Below are 22,344 nucleotides of genomic sequence, written 5' to 3'. Positions count from 1 at the left end.
CAGATGACGAAAAGCTACATAAAAATATGTATATCAACAAAATCATGCACAAAGTCATATTCACGTCAACAAAATCAACTATTGTTTAGACACAAAATCAACCAAAACTCCTCTAATTTCATGTTCCACGACAAAATCAATTCAAAATAACAATAACCAAAGAACTAGGGTTCGCAATTCTTACATAAGACGCGACGAAGGGACACGCATCGACAGAGAGAGAATCGTGACGGAGTTAATCGTTCGTGTTTGCTCCGATTGTTGGATTTTTGAAACCCTAAATTGATGTTCGTATGGAGAGAGAGACATTTGATTTTCAAAATCAATTATGTTTCAGCTTTGTTAGAAATAAATTGTGAATTTCCATAAAAGCCCCTCAAAACTCTTCGTATTTGCATATATGCCATTAGTTTTAAAAACCCTAACCCTTGCTTTTCCTAAATACATGAACCATATTGGTTCTCATGGTTCACTTAAGATCCCTACCTTATATATATATACGGAGGTTATAATAAAAGGTGATATTTTCCTAAAAGGTGTAGGAAGAATTTTGGACCATTAAATTAAAATCATCAACTAATGATAGGATTGTAATCCTTCACTTTTGTTTATTATGGAATGTAAATAATTCAGTTAATATTAATCCCTAATTTCTAGATTTTCAATCGTACAATATTGTTAATCAACAATCAAACGATCTCTTCTCCGTATACCACAAATCAAGCAACACACCACACTAATCAACAATCAAAAAACACATTGTTTAATCAAAACACGCCAACATTCAAAAAAGTAGAAAAAAATTGAAACCCTAGGATTTGGGGGTTTCACAATACAACAATTAATCAAAACGGAACATGCCTTCGAAGGGGACTTCTTCTCCGTTATTGTTGACCTATAATTTGGATTAAAAAAACATCAGACAACCAGCCGGAAGTTGATCGGACTTCAGTTAGTTATATAAGATACTAGCTGTCAGTCAAAATAACGACCGGTCATCACACACCATCCAATATAAAAACACACAAATCAATTTCATCGGAGCTCACCTGCGTCGACGTCTGTTTTTTTAGGTCGCAAGTAATTTGAAAGTGTTATTTGGTTAGTGAATAAGTGACTGTGGAAAATGTAATAAAAAGATATTAGAATCTTAACCATATTTGGAATACTGAGACAATAATTGCATAAATCTATGAGCTTCCAAATATATTTAGTTGACTTCATGTATGTTATCATATCTACTATGACATAACTACCCTTTAACACACAATTCTAAGCCTTAAAAATAAAACACTCCTTCAATTTTTCCATCTTAACCATTGATTACCAAGATCTAACCATCCAAATTTCTTCCTACACTTTTTAGATACACCCATATTTTTAGGATACCTCCATATATATAAATATGTAGGGGAGGGTTATTTTGAGAACCATGGTGAGTTATAAGAACTTTAAGAACTCAATTTTGAACCACATATTTAATTAAATGGTATGAAATATATGGCTGAGATTAAATTTAATTAAAAAATGAAGAAGGAGAGAGAATAAGTATTTTTGATAATTACACAAGTTTAAACGTTAGTTACACATGTGTAAAAAGTCGATTCGGTGTGTAAAAAAATACCGTAATTTTTTGTACATCACTTACACTTACGTATTACACATGTGTAAAAAAAATTCGAAATGAAAATTGTTAAGTTGAGTTTTTTCGAGTTATTAAAACTCAAAGTGGTTCTCAAAAGAAATCAATCATATATATATATATATATATATATATATATATATATATATATATATATATATATGGGTGAGATCTAGAGAGAACCCCTAGAGAACTAATAAAGAATTATTTTTAGCTTTTTTAAAATAATATTTTTTTATTTCTTTTTTTCCTCCTTTTAACAAGTTGATATTGTTCCTAAAATAACTGCCGATGTAGTGCATATATGCAATGATGTGTATTTCAAATACACAATCTTATTTTAATGCATATAATACAACAAAATTGTATCATACAATTCACATTATTAAATATATGCAAATACAACACTATTTATTGTATGCAATGCACATTAATGCATATACGATACAACATTAATGCACATAAGTACTATATCAAATTTTAAATTTTTGTATATAATATACACTATTGTAAATATACAATACAAACAACTACAAATATGCTATTCAACACAATTTCACATATGCATTATAAAAAAGTTGATGTGTTGAATATATGCATTACAACGAGTTTTTTTTTTAATATTTAAATTTTTTTATGGTAAATAATAACAACATACGAGAAGGATGAAAGAAAAAAAAACTTAAAATGTTTGTATATATATGTGTGTGTGTGTGTGTGTGTTTAAGTTCAGGAAAGAAGTCATCTTAATGCGAGAAGTCATTTCAACCAATCAATTTTTTTCTTTTTTTTTTTCTTTTATTAAATTCCAAGGGTATAGTGGTAAAGAATTTAGGTAATATACTTGGTAAGTATTAGTTATGAAAGTTTTATTTTGTTTCTTTTATCAATTTTTATATGTGTTAATTAAGTTTAAAAAAATGTTATCATTTTTCTTTCATGCGTGCATCACTAGTTCATTCTTCTTCTTCTTCTTCTTTGTTATTAGTTAAATAAAAACATAAAATTAATGTGGTTTAAAATTTAAAACTGTTATATAATATCAAGAAAAATTTTCAAAATAGTTACGATATATCAATTAATATAATCATATATGAAAATCAGTTTTTTTTTTATTTCAAAATAGCAAATACATTGAAATTTTACATTCATTCTATATGTATTTATAATGAATCGTAAGATTATAATAATATTAAAATTCACATCTATTTATGCACGTTTTTAAAAAATCTTTTATTTTTATATAATTTTATGATTAAACTACCAAGTAATAAATATAAATATATATATTTTTATTGGTGTACACGATTACAAAATTGACAAAGTGTAATAACCACAAACAAACGAAATAAAAACAGACACCTACATTAAACAAAAAGCGACCTACACGTGAAATCATGTGTACACTACTATTAGATATCATAACACTACACAACTAACATACACCTACACAATTTATATGTGTTTGGATAATTAGATAAAATATGTACAGACAAACCTTTAACGGCCAAGTTATACTTACACAACGGTTTTAGTAGCTTACACACTTAAAGTTTCTCTAAATATGTTTGTTTGTTATATTCGAATGAAGTTGTTAGTTTTAGTAGCCTACCTACTAAAAGTTTCTGTAAATATTATGTGTATGACTGGTGGTGGTGTAGGAAAATTTGTTTTCTTTGTATGTCTGTAAATTATAATCGTGGGGTGGTTGCGTTCAAGTTTTTGGTATGTGTGTAAATATTTTTACTGTTTTTGTGTAGTTCGACATATTTTTATGTGTAGGTTGTTAATTAATCCAGTTATTAATTTGATATTTATAAGATGCATATTTACCAACTAAGTGTAGAATTTATCCAACTAGTATAGGATAATATTCATATATAAAAAAGTACCACTACACTTATTTATCAATATGTGTAGGATTATGTCAATTTAATGTAGGAAGAGTAAAAAAACAAAATTTATGAATATATATTAATAAAAACACACGACTTTATACAGAAGTAGGTGAAACCAAAATTGATTTTCTATAAATTACAACAATACCTATTTATGTATTAATGTCAATTTAAATTATGATTGTTTCCTAAATTAATTTCTTCAACCAAAATACAAAACTACCCTTCAAGTATTAAAATCAATTAAAATGAATAGCTTAAATTTATAATATTGCCATTTTAGTTAATGACCATTGATTACACATAATCAATGGTCTAGATCTACTTCTCACACTTCTTGCAAATGACTTATCTCCTGAACCATCCCCTATATATATAAAGAAGTGGGCCTATGATATTAGGCTCTACAAAATGTAACACAAATCCAACATTATCATGATCTATTTTTGGTGGAATCTACACACAATGAGTTAGTAGAAAACGGGTAGTATTCACTGGAAAGTTGGACAAAACAACACCCGCCCCTCCCGGAATCCGGGGAATGGTATTCTCGACCGGGGCTTGGTTTTTCCCATGAGATTTTGTGACCACTCCTTGTACTTTAAGAGATGGAGGGTTCAAAATTTGCAAGCTGCATGCACAGATGGTTTATATGAGTACATCAAGATTATCAACCTTTTTCAAATATAAAGATAAAAAGTTGTTAATTAAGTTTGAGTTCATGTTGATACTGTTAGTATATTAGTGTAAACTCGTTATTAAAACGGTAATTTTGAATATATAAATAAGTTTTTATTCTTTAGTATAGTTAACTCACTCCCCAATTAATATACTCCTAAATGGCTATATCTATACAATATATCCACCGCAAAAATTAAACCCTCAACCTCATGAAGTGAATCAGTGACGTCTTTCAATCACACATTTGAATCACTAGGCCACGGTCTCTTTGGTTTGGACGAATAAGTTGATTTAGATTATGTAAGTGTAAAACAAGATAATATTAATGTATGATATATCATGATAACATACTACATTACTTCATCTTGTTTCGGGCAACATAAATGCTTATGAAATTAGAATTATATATATATATATAAGTTAGTATATTGATAGATCACTGTTTTATCCAAAACAAGGTACAATAAATAAAAATAAAAAATATACGGATATGATTATGGTAAACAGGTATGTGCGTTTTACGAAATCGGGTTTGATACCATCTAACTACCCATCCCAAATATTTAGGGTTTTGGGTTTACCTACGAAGGATAGGGTCATGCTATTTTTATTCCCATACCCTAGACGTCACAACTTTAAGGCCTGTTTCAGCCCAATAATATTCTTTGTTAGTTCCCAACATGAGATATTGGCCCATTCCACTTTTATTCCAGCCCATTTCTTCCTCTCTTTTTTATTGTTAATTATTTGTTTTTAGTTCTTCTTATAGAGCTTGTCTTAATGTAAATTCATGTTTTAGCTCAAGTTCTTGTCAAATCAACAAACGTATAAAAACAAATTAAAATTTTATAATTTGTAGATATATTAATGTGCAATAAAGCATATATAAATCCATCGATCAATTAGTCAAGCATAGTCAAACAAGGTGAAGACGTGAACCGGTAGTTATGAAACAGTAAAGTAGGCTTGGAGCGGGGGATAATTATATAAAACTGGGCCTAAAACAGTTGATCAATTTTAAGTATATGTAAAACAAATAACTAGGGATTACAACTAGAGGTGTAAAAAAACCGATTTGAAGTTGGTTCATAGCAAACCGGTTTCATGCAAATCGGTTCATGAACCGACCCAAACCGTCAATTTTGGTACCGGTTTCCCTTTTGAACAACCAAACCAGTTTTAAAACTGACCGGTTTAAGGAAAACGGATTTCAAACCGGTTAAAATCGGTTAACCGATTTTAAACCGACTCGGACCAGTTCGGCCTCTCTTGCTTCTAAATCGGTTTGGGTCAAACCGGTTCGGTTTGAGAAAAACCGGTTTTGTACACCTCTAATTACAACTGTTGACATGACCCGATAGGCCGAAACTACTCGACCCTAACTTAACACAGAAAAAATCATATTTTGGGTCAACTAACATCACCAGTTTAAAAAACGAGTCGGGTTTATAATTGACCCGTTTTAAAAACAGCTAGGGTTCGGGTTAATCCAATAACCCCTTTTAGCATTAAAAAAAACTTTTATAACCATATTTTTGTTTTGTTTAACACTTACAAATTCCATTCAATTTTTTTGAAATTTCAAAAAATCAATTCAAATTACTTATTTTCTCTACATAATCTAGTTATATTCATTTTGTTTTTTTTAAATCTTTTACTATTTTCTTTTTTAAAATAATGGTTTAAATGGGTCGTGCTCGAGTCAATTCGAATTTGTATGTGTCCGAGTTACAGTTGAAATCTTTGACACAAATAATAACATGGATCGGGTTCGGTTTACACATTTCAAGCCGCCAAGCCCTGACTCGTCAACTATACACAGTTAACACCCCTACGTGTTACAAATGGAATTGTTATTCGGTTCTGTTTTCGTTCTTATTAACCTTATAACCAGAATTTACTGGTGATAGATACTATCTTCTGGAGCCGATCTTTCTTCACATATTACTGGTGATACTGCTTCTACCTTCATAAAAATAAAACACTGTCAAATCAATGGTGGCAAATTGGAAGCCGTAAGGTTCAGACCTCTGCCTTTTTCATGATCAATTACCTCAATTTCTCAATTTTATGTAATTAGGCTTTCATCTTATCTTATTGGTTAGGTTTTAATTGGCCTATTGCTTATGAATTAATTACGACTTGTGGTGTTTTATTTTTATAATTTGAGACAGTGGTGTATGGTGGCGGAGCCAGAAACTTTTTCCTATTGGTTCGGAATTTTCGATGCTTAAATTTTTTTTCCGGTGTCAAAGTTTTCGCGCCCGAATGGGTTGGTTGATCATTCAGTTAGCTAAATAAAATGCAATATCATTATCATAACAAAAAATATCATTAACATTCAATATAATACAAAATCATTAAATATAAAGACATTGCATATTATAGTTTTTTCTTACGTGTTTTCATGTTTTGAAAAATATCTTCAATCACGACTTTGAAAAACAACTCATTCTAAATACAACAAACACAAGTATCATTCATATAATTATCACCTAAATGACTATGCAAATTCGACTTCACATGCTTCATTGAAGAAAAACACTTCTCAAACGATAGACCAACAGTTATTGGTTGTTAGCGATGGTTGAAACCTTGAGGCGAACGGCGAGAAAAAAGTTGATCGATTGCTGAGGCGATGGCCGATGTTTTTATTTGTTTCTTAACTAAACTTTTTATAATCAATGGGTGGGTTCGGATATATACTTTTTTAAATCGATAATGGGTTCGCTCGCCGAAAAAGAATGAGTTCGCTCGTTAATTCAACTCTGTAGGTTATATATAAAACCGAAAAAGGACCGGATTCGGCCGAACCCGGTGGTGTGGGTGTGGCTCCGCCACTAGTGGTGTAAACGCCGAGCTCGCCTCATTTTAACTCAAGAGGGCCCAAGCTCGAGCTCCGCTTGTTTAAAGCTCTATATCTAAAGCTACAGCTTGAGCATGGTTCATGAGTAGTTTTTCAAGTTCGAGTTGTGCTTAGGATTCGGCTCGTTTATTACATACACCTTTATTTATGATTATAATTTTTATGTATAATGTAACACACATTACTTAATTATTTTTATCATAAATTTATATATAATAACAGTTATTAATATACATATAAGAATTATAAATGATATAAAAAAGGCTCGTTTAGGCTCCCGAGCCGACTCGAGCTCATTTCTTAAATGAGCTTCAATAAAAGCTCGGATTCGTGCTTGGGCTCGAGCTCGTTTAAGCTCGGCTCAATTCAAGTTTTTAACAAGCCGATCTCGTGTAGCTCGGCTCGTTTACACCCACTGGAAACAGTAGTAAGTTCAATTTGTTAACTTTTGCAAATTGTGGTTCTTAAGTGAAAAACATGAAAATTTGTAAAAAAAATAAAAATTGAACTCAATATCAATACAATTGATCTCCTTGTTTCAAATCTACATAACCAGCAATATCTTTGTAATTTCCTTATAATAATTACAAATCTTCATCTTCGTTATCCGAATCACTCGAACTGCTACTGATAAAATTCGGGGGCAAAACCGGAAACTTCACCGACGGGCGTGTTGGCGACGTGGGTATAGGCGGTACCACCACGACCGCCTCCTCTCCACCGCCGCTTCTCATTTTCTGCAGCTTTACAGCAATATCAACACAAGCCTTATCAACCATTTCAAGAAAAGTTTTTACTATAACAAATAACTGAAACTGTTTTTTCCCTTTATCTTTTGAACCACCAACATGATAATATTCATTTGTTCTCTTAACAGTCTCAATAACCCGCTCTTGTTCTCTTCTCAACTCGTGAATTTCCCGTTCTGCCCTCTCAACAAACTTCTCCATTTCCCTCAAAAACCCTCGCCCGCCACCATCATCGCGGCATTCTTCCAATGTTTTCATGATTTCATCCAAACGGTCACTTAACTTCTCACCTGATGTCATAAGGGCATTATAGTCGATTCCAGCCGCTTTCTTGACGTTAGAATACTCAGAACTTACGCCTCCCACGATAGGTAACCCGAGCATTATGTAGTCTTTGCTTCGAGACGCGTCACTCGTCAAGTTAGCCGTGCTGTTTCTTAAACTATGGTTTCGGTTAACCATGCATCGTTTACCCTCTAACCGGACAACTTCTTCAACTACAAAATGTAGCAAAGATGTCTTCCCATCACTGCTTTTAACATCAGATAACTTCAAAAGCGAGTTCAAGTTAAAAGCTTGAGCGTTTCCTCTCGATGTCCCCGCATTCATCCGGTTTCCGGCTTTAAGAATCGCTTCTAGAAGCTTAACAAAAAGGCCGCGAGTTCTAAGCTCTTTGCAGGCCATGTCAAGTGTTTGCAGCATGTTTTGAATTTGGAACACTTCTGAGGTGTAGTTTACCTTAAAGCACATAGAATTGAACCTAGTAAAAGCTGAAGGAACGGCTCGTAGGATATGGTAAAGAAACGATTCTGCATCGGCTAGCCTCGTGGTGTCTTGATCATAGTTGAGAATGAGTTGCTCTTCTTCTTTTGTTGGGGTGATTTTAGTGAGCTTTTCAAGGGTGTCGATGTCTAATCCTTTGCCTTCTAAAAGGCAGTCAATGATTTCTTGTCGCGAAACAATTAACGATCGTAGAATAATTGCTATGTTTTGTGATTTTCGTGTTTCGAGGATGAATCCTTGAGACGGTGGACCGGATCTCAGTTTGGTTGTTGGAGTTGTTGGTGAGTTGTTACCGCGTGGTGATTTTTTGTTTGCAGCTACGGTTCCGAAAAGTGCTTCCATGAGATCACCATTGAACCTGAATCATAATTAATAGAAAACACTTATTTTTCAAAAACATAAAGAAAAAACTCGCATATATATATATATATATATATATATATATAGATGGAGGTTCATTGGAGAACCACAAAAACGTGGAGAACCGGGAAACCATGAGTTTTATTTGTGAAACTCTAAAAAAATATCATTTTCAGATAATTTTTTTCTAAACCTTTGCTTATAAACACATGTAGAACGCGTTCTAATAAAAAACTAATTTTTGTAAAAAAAATAAATCATTTTATTTGAATTGTTTAAAAAAATTATTTTTTAAACTTTTTTATTACAACGGCTTGTGCATGTTCTTATATGCAAAAGTTCCAAAATATATTATGCAAAAAATAAGTTTTTTACCTGTAAAAATTATTTTTTATGAATTTTTTACATATAAATATTCTATACCAAAAAATATAAATGGGGCCCACAACCATCCGTTTTTTCAAGTTCTTGGCCAAGAACTTCCCACCACAAACGAGTACCAAAAACGAGCTCCACAATTATAAAACTGGATTATGTGGCATTTTTAGAGGAGTCTAAAACACCCAAAAACCGTCCATTGTGGGTGCTCTAATGCACCCGCCTGTTAAAAGTTTGAAAATTTACCTGAAAGAACCGTTATGCAGCTGGTCCCACGCGGTGGGATGTCCCACATTAGCGTTGACTTTATCCCAATGCAGCGGCTTGAGTTTGACTTTATCAGTTGGTGGTGGTGGTTTTGATGATGAAGTCGAACTACGTGTTTGTGGCAGTGGCGGTGGTGGTGGCGGCACATGACTCTTCTTTTCCACCACTAGCGTTGGCGGTGAAGGTGGTGTTGGTGGCGGAGACCGAGATGACGAACTTTTAATCAAGATTTCTTGACTCACAACAGGAAGAAGATCACGTTGACTTTTTTGACTTTCAATTTCTTCTCCTGAAGGCCAAACATGAGACCCTGAAGATTTTCCTCTAAGTAAAGGAAGTTGTTGAATTTGAGCATCAAATCTCTTTGACGTTCTCCCACCAAAGTCAACTACTCTTGTCATCCTCTTTTCTTCTTCTTCTTTAACATTAATAACTTGTTTCTTAAAATCTCTTCTTTTATTCCCATGATCATCAAGATTCTTCCAGTAAAGCACATCTAATCCTTCTTCATCAACGATCACCCCTTTGATCCCCTCAAACCTTGTAAACTGATTACTCATCATCACAACCGAGTCGTTGGTATTTCGATTATCGTTTCCACCATGCAGATTCGGTATTTCCTTTTCCTTTTCTTTTCGGTAGCGTTTATACTTAACAAGAAGTAAAAACAATAATACGGATAAGACCAAAGTACTTGCTGCGGTTGCTGCAACCGCTTTAGCAACGGTTTTATTAGACGAGGTGCTGATGGTGGTGGTAATGGGTGTAGGAGGTGTAATGGTATCTATTAATGGTGGTGGTGATGATGGAAGTGGAGGAGGAGGAGGAAGGTGGAATGGATAAAACACTTGTATGTTTTGAGGGGCAAGTTGGGAAGATGATTGGAGTATAAAATAATAAAAAAACGATAACAGAAACAGCAATGGCTTGAATTGGAATGTGACAGCCATTGAAATGCAGAGAATGAATTTTGCTTGATTTCAGGAGGATTGATTATTTGTCTTCTGTTTAGGCTTAAAAGTATTTTTGGATTTGGTATATTGCTACTTGAGTTTTCATGCCACTATCATAAAAAAGTAGTTGGGCTATTACAATTCCATTTTCTTACATGAATGGGTGGGGTGGTGCCTTCACGGGTTTTGTAAAATGACTAAAATACCCTCACGCCATCTATTCACTTTATGTTTATTTTGTTCGCACGAAAGCGTGTGATTCAGGTTACTTAAACTGGAAGTCTAATAAAATAACCTTGTATTACGAGGTTGGCCGTGTGTTACAAGGGCATTTGAGTAATTTTGGCAAAGGTAATTGTCATGTAATTCATGGATGGAGGGGTTTGAACTGGTATAGCTACAAAACAAACTCTAGGACAATTAGGCGTAACCTTATAATTAATTAATATAATGTTGTTGGTAATGATAAATTATGAAAATAATTGTCACTTTCAGATTATCTGTACGGTTTTATAAAGTCAGAAGGGTGAGGAAATAGTCAGAACTGACAATACACCTCATCTTCTAATTAAAACCATTATACAATAAAATAAACTTTCAAACCATTATTTATACAAATCTTACTAATCTATTAAATCAACACAATTTTGTCACATGTCCTTCTACTAGGGTGTCCACCTAAGCCTTCATGTCATCTCATTTCCATTCTAAGACTCTCTAATATGCTATCATATGTCACCTCACAAACTATTTAAACATTAGAAATTTCTACCATCATTTTAATTTCTCTCTCTCTCTCTCTCGGCTTAATTACTAACTCCACCATCTTCTATATTCCGGTAATGTAGATCGAGATTAATCGCTTTCCGGTAATGTTCAACAATGTTATTTGATTTTCCGGCAAGGTAATATCTTTTTCCGGTAAGGTTTTCCGATATGGTTTTATATTTATTTTAATTGTTATATGATTTTGTAATAATCTTTTTGGGTTGTATATCAAAATCCAAGATTGAATTGATATTTTGAAGATATTACGGTTTTCCGGTAAGATTTTTGTTTTCCGTTTTTGTTTGTATTTAATCTCTCTCTCTCTCTCTCTCTCTCTCTCTCTCTAACTCCACCATCCACCATCTTCTATATTCCGGTAATGTAGATCGAGATTAATCATTTTCCGGTAAGGTTATATATTATACTTTAATGGCCAACAATGTTATATGATTTTTCGGCAAGGTTATATCTTTTTCCGGCAACATCATATTTACTTCCGGTTATTGTAGATCTAATCATTTTATCTTTATTTTCATTGTTAACTGATTTTTTTTTAAATCAGTTTAGGTTCTAAATAAAAAACGGCGATTAAGCTAATATTTCTGCGTTTTTCCGTTTTTCCGGTAAGTTTTTCGGTTCATGTGTTATACCTATAACAATGGTTGTTATATATTTATTTGAAGTTTTATATTTTTCATGTATTTTTGTATCTTATATTTATCTATTTATTAATGATAATCTCTATAATTTATAATAATTATTGTAATTTTAGTAATTTTGTTATTATTAATTTATTACCTTTTCTAATTGGTTATTACATCTTATTTTGACATAAATAATAACATTTACTCCTTACCATTTTTATATTTCAATATATTTGACTTAAAACATTATTATTTTATTATATTGTAAGATACATTATATTTTCTAACATTTACACATTTCCATCTTTTTTGTTTGACCAATGTATATGAGGCATAAATGTCACAATTAATGCTAATGGGTGTCATCATTTGGTTATGGAAACTGTAACAATTAATGCACTATAAAAATTCGAAATATTATTTGAATTTGAATTCTAAAAAAAATATATTACAGTTGGTTATGGAAAATTTTTGTTTCCATTGTCAATATTTATTGTTTATTAGTTTCCAATCTTCACAATTTTCCTATCTTATATGTTTGACCAATTTATAATTAGACATAAATATCACAATTAATGATAATGGGTTTTTAACAAAATTGAATGCATATTTATTTGACTGTAATAAAATAATATTAATTATGGATCGACTAAAAAAGTAATAATTTCAAGATTACATTATGCCATGATTTTTGTAATATTTTTTGTATTTAGGATCTTTGACTATAACAAATTTCGTTTAACAATTTTGGTAAACCGATTTATAACTTAAATAACAATTTATTATATTCTAATTTAGTCAAATCATATAATAAAGTTTAAAGTCATTATTTATAATTATTACTTTTTATGTGTATTCAAATTAATAATTCAAATTAATGAAAAGGGCTGAAACGAAGAAGGTGGAGAAACATGCTAAAGCCTGCGAAGAGAACCAACATGTTTTTGTCCCTCTGGCTTTTGATACATTTGGCTCATTGGCACCGGAAGCTATCTGTTTCCTAACCAGGGTCCAACGGGTTGTGCATAGCAATGTGTCGACTCAAAAGGGGCAGGGGTATGTCTTTAGCAGGTTAGGGTTTGCAATTCAAAAGGGGGTGGCGGCGCAGCTTGTTGCCTGCCTACCTACTATGTTGATGTAATATCTATGTTTCTATTTAATGAAAAAAATTTTAAAATAAAAAAAATTCAAATAAATAAGTTGAGTATAATTTATTTATTTATTTATTTTTGGAATTGACTATAATGTGGGTCGGTGTTTTCTAAAATTTTTAAAGTTAATAATTTCTTTAATATTGTTGACCGACCATTTAATATATTTTAATTTAATTCATTTTCCTAATATATACTCAACATAAAATGTCAATATCTTAAATACGTGTTTATTACATTTTCTGTTTGTACGGGATATTCATATACGTTCGTTAGTAATGTCTTTAATAATATTCTCATTTAAATATAACAATTAATTTCCACGTTTTTAATATATTTTTTATTAAAATACATGTATATATGGTATATATATTTTTGTATCATATTTTTTCACCTTCACATATTTTCAAAGTCAACATAAATTTTTTTAATCTTTCCAAAGTTATTTGAAAATTCATTTATAAACGTTTTTATGTTTTGCAAGTTTAACAAAATATTAATGTCTTGTAAATCGTTTTTATGTTTTGCAAGTTTAACAAAATATTAATTTCATTGATTTAAAAGTTTGTTGCAAGATTGGTTAAAACTAAAAAAAAAATCATAATTTTTTGAAGTTGACTACTTCCAATTTTTTTATATTTTGTAACTATTTTGAAAATATTTCAAAACGGGTTATTTTAAATGAGTATCAAATTTGTTATGTATAAAATTACGGCCAAAAAAGATTTTTATTGATATATGTTTTTGGTTTAATGGTTTAAGTTATAAAGATGTTTTATGTTGTCGTTTTACTTTGTTTTTTGTTGTATGTTATTTTGTTTTAATAAAAACAAATTTATTAATGTTCAAATGTTACTCATTTTTAAATATATTTAATATTGATGCTAATGTTTTATTATATTTTCAGGTGGTGAAGCAAAATGAGTTTTTTTTGGTAGAATGTTTAAAGAAGTTGATGGTGGTTTAATATGAAAGTACATGTTTATGTCTTTTGTTGATGTTTTTTGATTGTTCGATGTACATTAACTTATTGTAACTTTTGACTTTTAAGATCTAGACAATGTAAATGGTTAACGTTTTGGTCCGTAAGTTTGAAGAAGTATTGTGTTGCTTGAATTTGTTGTTTAAATTTATTATATTTGTTATGTTCAAATTAACTTCCTGTAATTTGAAAGTTTTAATATTAAGACAATGTAAATCTATTACTTTTTGGTTGGTATGGTGATGTGTTTAGTGACAATGTAAATCTATTAAGTTTTAATAGTTAAAAAAACATTATGTTTGTTTAAATTGATGTTTAAGTTGATTATGTTTAGTGATAATTTATTCGACACGCGGGTATATGCCTTGTGTACTTATAATTGCTTTAAAACATTGCCATATTTAATGAATATTACAGAGATGGGCTAACAGACTGCTTACGTTGTATCAAGATAAAAAGAAAGCGAGAAAAACGTACGCAAAGTGGGTCACCTAAAACACATTTGATGACCCAAGTTGACCAACCACACCACCAACACAAAGTTGTTGACTCCTCAACGCAAGTGGGACGCACATGGGTCCTTAAGATTTGAAATTTGTAGTTCCACTATGTTATATTTTCTTTCAGTTTGTCTAAGGTCTAAACGGGTGCGGCTCATATTCGGGTCAACGCGTTTAACTAAGACTCAACGGGATGGATTCATGAATTTATTCATTTAATTTTATTTTGCAACTTAAATTTACCGAAACCAGGATTTGTAAGAAAAGAAATAGGTATCAAGTTTGTATTTTAAAAGACAATTCAGTGTTGTAAAACTCGCTAGATGCTGGTCGGGGTGGTGGGGATAGAGACCAACGATTAGTTATGATTAAAAGAGATTAATCGGAGTGAATTTAACAGTTAAATTTTACTTCGATTAATCTCTTTTAATCCATAAGGCCGAACATATAAATTCCACTCCGATTAACTAACCAGCTAACATGTTCGGGTTTATGGGTCTAACTATCGTAAAAAAATTGAGCATGTGTTTGAGTAAGCCCAAGAGGGGAAATAGACTTTTATTAAAAGCATAACTGAAAGGGGAAATAATGGACTTTTATTAAAAGCATAACGCGTCAATGGACGTAATCTTGCCTGAGGTGTTTCACTTATTACAATTTTTGATATATTTCAAGTAAATAAAAAATATGTTGATTTGCTTTATTAACTTCTATTTATGTGATACTATCTTTTATCTTATGTATTACTTGGATTGTTCTACATTATTCTTTTCATATATATATATATATATATATATATATATATATATATATATATATATATATATTTTGAATTTTTAATTTTATTTATTAAAGGAGTTAATAATGTAATTAGGTTTTGATGATGAAAGAGTTTCACTTATTTTTTTTACTATAAGAATGTTTCTTAATTATAAATATATTTTAACAAAAATAATATATTAATTTTTAGTACATCTCTACTTTATAGTAATTTTTATATCAAATTTTTGGTGACATTAATTTTTAATTTAATGAAATGTTATAACCCGTATAAGGTTATCTGGATTTTGTGAGACTCATACCCGTGAATTCGGGTCAAATGCATGAGAATATTTCATTTGCAAATAAAACAATCTAGTGGCTTTAAAAAAAAGTAAAGCGTGCCCACGATCCACCTCGAAATCCGTGCCGCGAAACCCCATTTTCCGTGCCTAGTACCTCGTTATTCGTGCCACGTCCCGACGACGTTCCAAACTAGAAGAAGGTGCTGCCCGACATCCTGACTACTACCTCAAAGTACGTGCCAAGAAGTATTGGTGCCTCGAGAAACGTGCCAAGTTTGGAAGGAAGTGTTGATCAAGTGAAAGTTGAAAGGCGAGTAGCGTCGGAGTGCTGCCACAATCTTCTTCATCCTCCGACTGGATGCAATGCCACTCCGATCAACGAAGGTGGTATACCGGCACTTCAACTATGGATACTGCCAATTCTCACGTCAACAAGGAAGGATCATCTAGCAAACCCAAGATGAGGGTGACTATGCCATACGAGAAGATTCACATGCCCGCAATGACCGAGGAGGAACTAGAAGAGAAACAAGAAAAGGAACCGGAAGAAGAATCCGACCCCGAGGAAGAATCAGAAGAGGAACCTGATGAGGAGACAGATCCTGAGGAAGAAAATTTCCCGACAAACCAAATGAAGTAACCACACCGGAGGAAGAACAACACTCAGCTCCAAGTTATGGTTATGTGGATCCATACATGAAATTTCTTCAGGAACTCAAGGGTAAGGCATCATCAAGCTTCCCACCATACCAAGGTGAGATTCCATCCCTTGAAGAGCAAGCAAAAGAAATTCAAGAACAAAATGAAGCTGCCAATGCTTTTTTCAATTACCAATCTGATGAGACGGACAACTCCATACCCTGATCCCAAGAACCACTACGATATTGTGATGATAGGTTACCGCGACCCACCTCCAAGATACGGGTATCCGACTGACATGCCTCAGTCCCAGGAGGAGCATTTGGACCGAGCCTTACACGAAGCTGATGACCTTAGGAAAAAGATTGCTATGGATGAGAAGAAAAATAAGAAGATGGGAGACAAGCTTCTCCGCAAATGCAACAAGCTCACCAAAGTTGTGAAGAAGTTTATGAAGGATTGAGAAAATGAAGATGGTGTGTTTAAGAGATGAAGTTATGTGTGTAATATAGTTTGTATGATATGTGTATCATATGTAATAAGGATAGGATCTATAAGTTTGTTGTAACAATAATATACATATCATTTATGATATATATATGAATGTGAAATAAATAAATTTGTATATTAAGAAAAGAAATGTGTTAAAATTTCAGATAAAAAGAATAAAAGATAAAAATATGTCTCGACAAAGTGATAATCGAGAGGCCTCTCGAAAGGAAGCCGAGAGACGCAAAGTGAAAGGGAAAGGTCCTGAAAAAGAACGAGAGGAACCGATTCCCGATAAATACATGAAACAAATTCAAAAACTAGTAAAAGATGCTGTAAGGGCCGAAACTGAATTTCGATCCCAATCTAGACAAAAAAAACATACCCAATCTGAAAATCCTTCCCGCAAGTCTGTTTCTAAACCCCGTACTCGACCTTCCCGAGAGGAAGAGAGCGAACATGAATCAAACGCTGATGTAGGAGTTCGTAAAGAACTTAAGAAACTCAAGATAAGAGGATGTTCATTTAAAGACTTTAAGTATTACGGATCGAAAGAGTTTCACGGTGACAAGGGAGCCATCAATACCGTAAGATGGCTTGAAGAGATGGAGACGATTGTTATCACGAGCAAGTGTACGTAGGAGGAAAAGATTCAATATTCTGCTTTGATGTTCAAAGGCGAAGCGTTAGAGTGGTGGAACACGTTGATGATGAGTAGAGGAAGGGATGTGATGTATAGTTTGTCCTGGAACGAGTTCAAAGAATTGTTGTTGTCGAAGTTATGTCCGATGCACGAGACGGACCAAATCCAAACCAAGTTCTTGGCTCACAAGGTTGTTGGAACAAATCTTCTTGAGTACAATACGAAATTTCACGAATACTGTCGATTGGTTCCCCAGCTGGTTACCCCTGAGTCCAGCAAAGTGACACGTTACATTTGGGGACTGCCATGAGAGATTCGTGATATGGTGAGATCGCACCTGCCACAAACCGCCGACTCTGCGATGGAGTTGGCTGGATACTTTATGGGCGGAATGATCCGCAACAAAGAAGAAGATAGGAAGGTTGTACCGGCACATGACTCGAAGAAAGGGGGAGATACCCGCTTCAAGGGTTAAGGAATTGATCAACGAAGGTCTAATTCCAATCTTGGCGTCCCTCAATGCAAAATTTGTAAGAAATATCATAGAGGTAGATGCAACTTTGCTTCTCGAGTCTGTGAATCATGTAACCGAACCGGCCATGCCACGGCTGATTGTTGGAAGACGAAGATGACCTGCTACAATTGCAAGGAGATGGGGCATCTTAGTTTTGAGTGTCCCAAGAACAAACCCGCGACTAGTGGTGCGGGTGGTAGCGGTCAGAAGAATGAGCCCAAGAAAGGCAATGCAAGGGTCTTCGTTCTCGATACGATGAAAGCGGTCGACACACCAGAAACTATCACCGGTACGTTCCTTGTTAATAACGCTTATGCTAGAGTCTTGTTTGATTCAGGTGCCAACTTAAGTTTTATAGATTATAAGTTTTGTAGTCTATTAAAAGAACCTTTAATCAAACTCAATAAAACTCTAAGCGTCGAGACCACTAATGGCGAAACTGTTAAAATTACCGAAGCTTTAGAAAACGGAAAAATCTTATTAGCCGGTTATGTTTTGCCTATTCTATTGTTACCTATGACTCTTGCTGGTTTTGATGTTGTATTGGGTATGGATTGGTTATCCGACAACCATGCTCGTATCCTTTGCAATAGCAAGACCGTTGAGCTTCGAGCCCCGGATAAACGAACTATTCGAATTGAAGGGGATAAAGACGCTGGCCAAGTTACCCTAATCTCTATGATAAGAGCTAACAAATGTTTAAATCAAGGGTGCTTAGCAATTATGTCCTTCGTCACCGAAAAGTCTAAACCCAAAGAACTCAAAGACGTTCCTGTTGTTTCCGATTATGCCGACGTATTTCCTGACGAACTCCCCGGCATTCCTCTTGATCATGAAGTAGAATTTAGAATCGATCTCATTCCTGGTACTGTTCCGATCGCCAAAGCTCCGTATCGTCTCGCGCCAACCGAGATGAAGGAACTGAAGAAACAATTGGACGAGCTTCTCGAGAAAGGTTTTATACGACCGAGTTCATCACCATGGGGAGTGCCAATACTATTCGTCAAGAAGGATGGATCTATGCGGATGTGCATCGATTACCGAGCTCTCAACAAAGTTACAATCAAAAATCGATATCCACTCCCTCGAATCGACGACTTCTTTGATCAACTTCAAGGTGCTAGCTATTTTTCAAAAATTGATCTTCGTTTCGGTTATCACCAACTTAAAGCTCAAACCAAAGATATTCCAAAAACCGCTTTTCGAACAAGGTATGGCCATTATGAGTTCACTGTTATGCCATTCGGACTCAGTAATGCGCCAGCAGCGTTTATGGACATGATGAATCGTATATGCAAGCCTTACTTGGATAAATTTGTTATCGTTTTCATCGATGACATACTTATTTACTCTAAGTCTAAGGACGATCATGAAAATCATCTTCGAACCCTACTTGAAATCCTTAGATGAATCCTACTTGAAATCCTTAGGACCGAGAAGTTGTACGCTAAGTTTTCGAAATGCGAGTTCTGGTTGCACGAGATGCAATTTCTTGGTCACATTATCAACGTCAACGGTATTCAAGTGGACCCCGCTAAGATTGAAGCTATCTCTAAGTGGGAGGTCCCAAAGTCGCCAACCGAGATCCGAAGTTTCTTGGGATTGGCCGGCTATTACCGTAGGTTCATTGAAAATTTTTCCCGAATCGCCGTTCCCCTAACTTCCTTAACTCGCAAGAACATCAAATATGAATTGGGAACGAAGCAACAAGAGGCGTTACATACTTATTTCTACATCTATCGATGCCATTAAAAGATGTAGAAATAAATGAGAATTTAAAATTTATCGAAAGACCAATTCAAATTGAAGATTTGAAAATTAAGAAACTTAAAAAACAAACATTGAAAATCGTGAAAGTGAAATGGGATTCCCGACGAGGACCCGAGTATACTTGGGAACTCGAAATCCGAAATGAGAAAGAAATACCCCCACTTATTCGCATAAGCAATCTCGAGGACGAGATTTATTTCAAGGTGGGGAGGATGTAACATCACGTAAATTTCGGGCCAAAAATGTCAAGTTTCCAAAGTATAGGGACCAATTCTGCCATTTTCCAAACTCCAGGGACTAAAAGTGAAAAATCTGTTTTCTTGACCTATCGTGCTACGCGAAAGGTCAAGATAGACCCCCATCGCGTACCGCAATGGGGTGTCTGACAGACAATGACACGTGTGCCACGTGGCACACGGTGGCAACACCTGCCGCCACGTGTCACCACATGGCAACACGTCCGCCACGTGGCTCGGCGCCTGCCACGTGTCGCCACGTGGCAGGTCTACACCCTAACTCAGCAGGCCTATATCGCGGTAAGCGATAGGCCTGCCAAGTGACCCATCGCGTATCGCGATGGGGTCTAAAAATGGCTGTAAATAGGAGGGCTGCGGATTCATTCCATCTCATCCCAAAAACACACACATTACTCTCTCATTACTCTCTCTCTAAACCTCGTAAAGCGTGCCCACGATCCACCTCGAAATCCGTGCCCCGAAACCCCATTTTCCATGCCTAGTACCTCGTTATTCGTGCCACGTCCCGACGACGTTCCAAGCTAGAAGAAGGTGCTGCCCGACATCCTGACTACTACCTCGAAGTACGTGCCAAGAACTATTGGTGCCTCGAGAAACGTGCCAAGTGTGGAAGGAAGTGTTGACCAAGTGAAAGTTGAAAAGCGAGTAGCGTCGGAGTGCTGCCCAAGTGTCTAGGGTATTTCTAAGCCGACAAAGGTAGGCATAATGCCCGACCAAAATAATAAAAAAATATTATAACGGCATAATACCCGAGTCGATATTATTCTCGATAAACAAAGAAATGAATAACAAGAAAATAAAGAAAGAGAAATAAAATATATATATATTTGAGTATATATATATATGTATAAATATTCTTTGTTATAAAATATATTATTTAAGTGTAATGAGTATACTTAAATAATAAAGAAAGAAATATGTTTCTTAATGAAGAAGAAACGTTGGGTTTTTATAAATAAACTAAAAGTTTATTAATAATACTTTTCAACTACAGGTTTTAATGTAAAAAGAAATTATGAACTAAAGGTTCATCGAGATAATTAAGACTAGAGGTCTTAAAGCCGGATCGTGTATCCGACTAATAAATGTTATACTCGTACTATAGATGCGAGATAGCAAGAAGAGATCTACGGACTGTGTTGGAAGCCGATCCTATTGAAAAGGTGAATACGCCCCCTTTTACAAACTTGTTTTCAAACAAACAAACATGTTATGTGTAAAACTTTACATGAGGCTACGTCTCTCTAAAAACATTATAAATAAGAGTATAAGCCAGCCCTCAGGCTATGGTATACGTTTGTCTGGATCCTTACATATGTGGAACGCGGTGGGAACATCGCACCACGCTTGGTCACGACCCCCAGCCACGATGGGCCGGACCTAAGTTACGTCTGAGTGAGGAATGACCATGTGTATATTTATGGTACCTAAGTTATGTCATAAACGCTGCGGTGTTTCGCTGAGGTGACCTAGTGCAGAGACTCGAGTTTATGATGATTGTTTTAACTTGATTATTCCTAAGCCAAGATGGACGAGACTTACGTGGTCTCGAAGGGTAATTAAGTAAAGAAAATATTTTAGTGTCAGCATATTCACCAGCATTCGTTGCTGACGTATTTTAATAACATTTTGCAGGTAATCAAGATTAGAGCTTGAAGGACGAAGAAGCTCTAGAATCCGATGGCTCGGATAATTTTGTGTAAATATTAAAACATGGTGGTTTTTTTTTGTAAACTATAAACAAGTAAATACTAAACGAGACTTTTGTTTCGTGTTTTGTAATGTAAATATTATATATTATCGATCCTTATGTTTTTATAAAGACTTCCGCTATAACCCGTTACTCTGATTTATTTACAAATATGGTACCAACTATGACTCACACTCCTAGGCCTAGAATGGGGGTGTGACATTTCACAAATAAATGAGATGTCACAACCCGGTTTAAAAGCTATATGAGTTTGGTGAGAACCATGACCCTCTTATTTCTTTTACTATAAAATTGTTTTTAAATTATAAATAATATCTTTTAAAAAAATCGGATATCAATTTTTGGTATACCCCTATTTTATACAATTTTCATATCAAATATTTTGTGAGATTAATTTTTAATTTCATGAGATGTTATAACCCGTTTAAGAGCTATATGGGTTTGTTGAGACTCATACCCATATATTCAGGTCAAATGCATGAGATGCTGTCATTTACAAATAAAACAATTTGGTGGTTAAGAGAATGTTAACTAAAGAACTTTTAAATGTTTCGTTTATATATGTTTAAGATAGATAGATAGATAAGGTTCTTTTAGGGTCCTGTTGGGGACACCCCATACACCCCTTAATATGG

At 33.9% G+C, this 22,344-nt stretch overlaps 1 protein-coding gene across 1 annotated transcript; it reads right to left on the bottom strand.

The window, feature by feature from the left end:
• Nucleotides 1-7,614: 7,614 nt before the first annotated feature.
• On the bottom strand, nucleotides 7,615-10,574 carry LOC143591947 (formin-like protein 8). Its single transcript, XM_077071994.1, has 2 exons — nucleotides 9,604-10,574; nucleotides 7,615-8,977 (listed from the first exon to the last, which is right to left on the bottom strand). The coding sequence occupies exons 1-2, from the start codon at nucleotides 10,572-10,574 to the stop codon at nucleotides 7,672-7,674; spliced, it is 2,277 nt and encodes a 758-aa protein (XP_076928109.1). The 3' UTR covers nucleotides 7,615-7,671.
• Between the last annotated feature and the right edge of the window lie 11,770 nt (nucleotides 10,575-22,344).

This window comes from Bidens hawaiensis, unplaced genomic scaffold (genome assembly GCF_021521415.1).
Source record: "Bidens hawaiensis isolate Kalapana, Puna unplaced genomic scaffold, B.hawaiensis_p1.1 tig00040195_1, whole genome shotgun sequence".
NCBI classification, from domain to species: Eukaryota; Viridiplantae; Streptophyta; class Magnoliopsida; order Asterales; family Asteraceae; genus Bidens; species Bidens hawaiensis.
The sequence above is the reverse complement of the archived record's forward strand: the minus strand, read 5'-3'. Positions and strand labels throughout refer to the sequence as shown.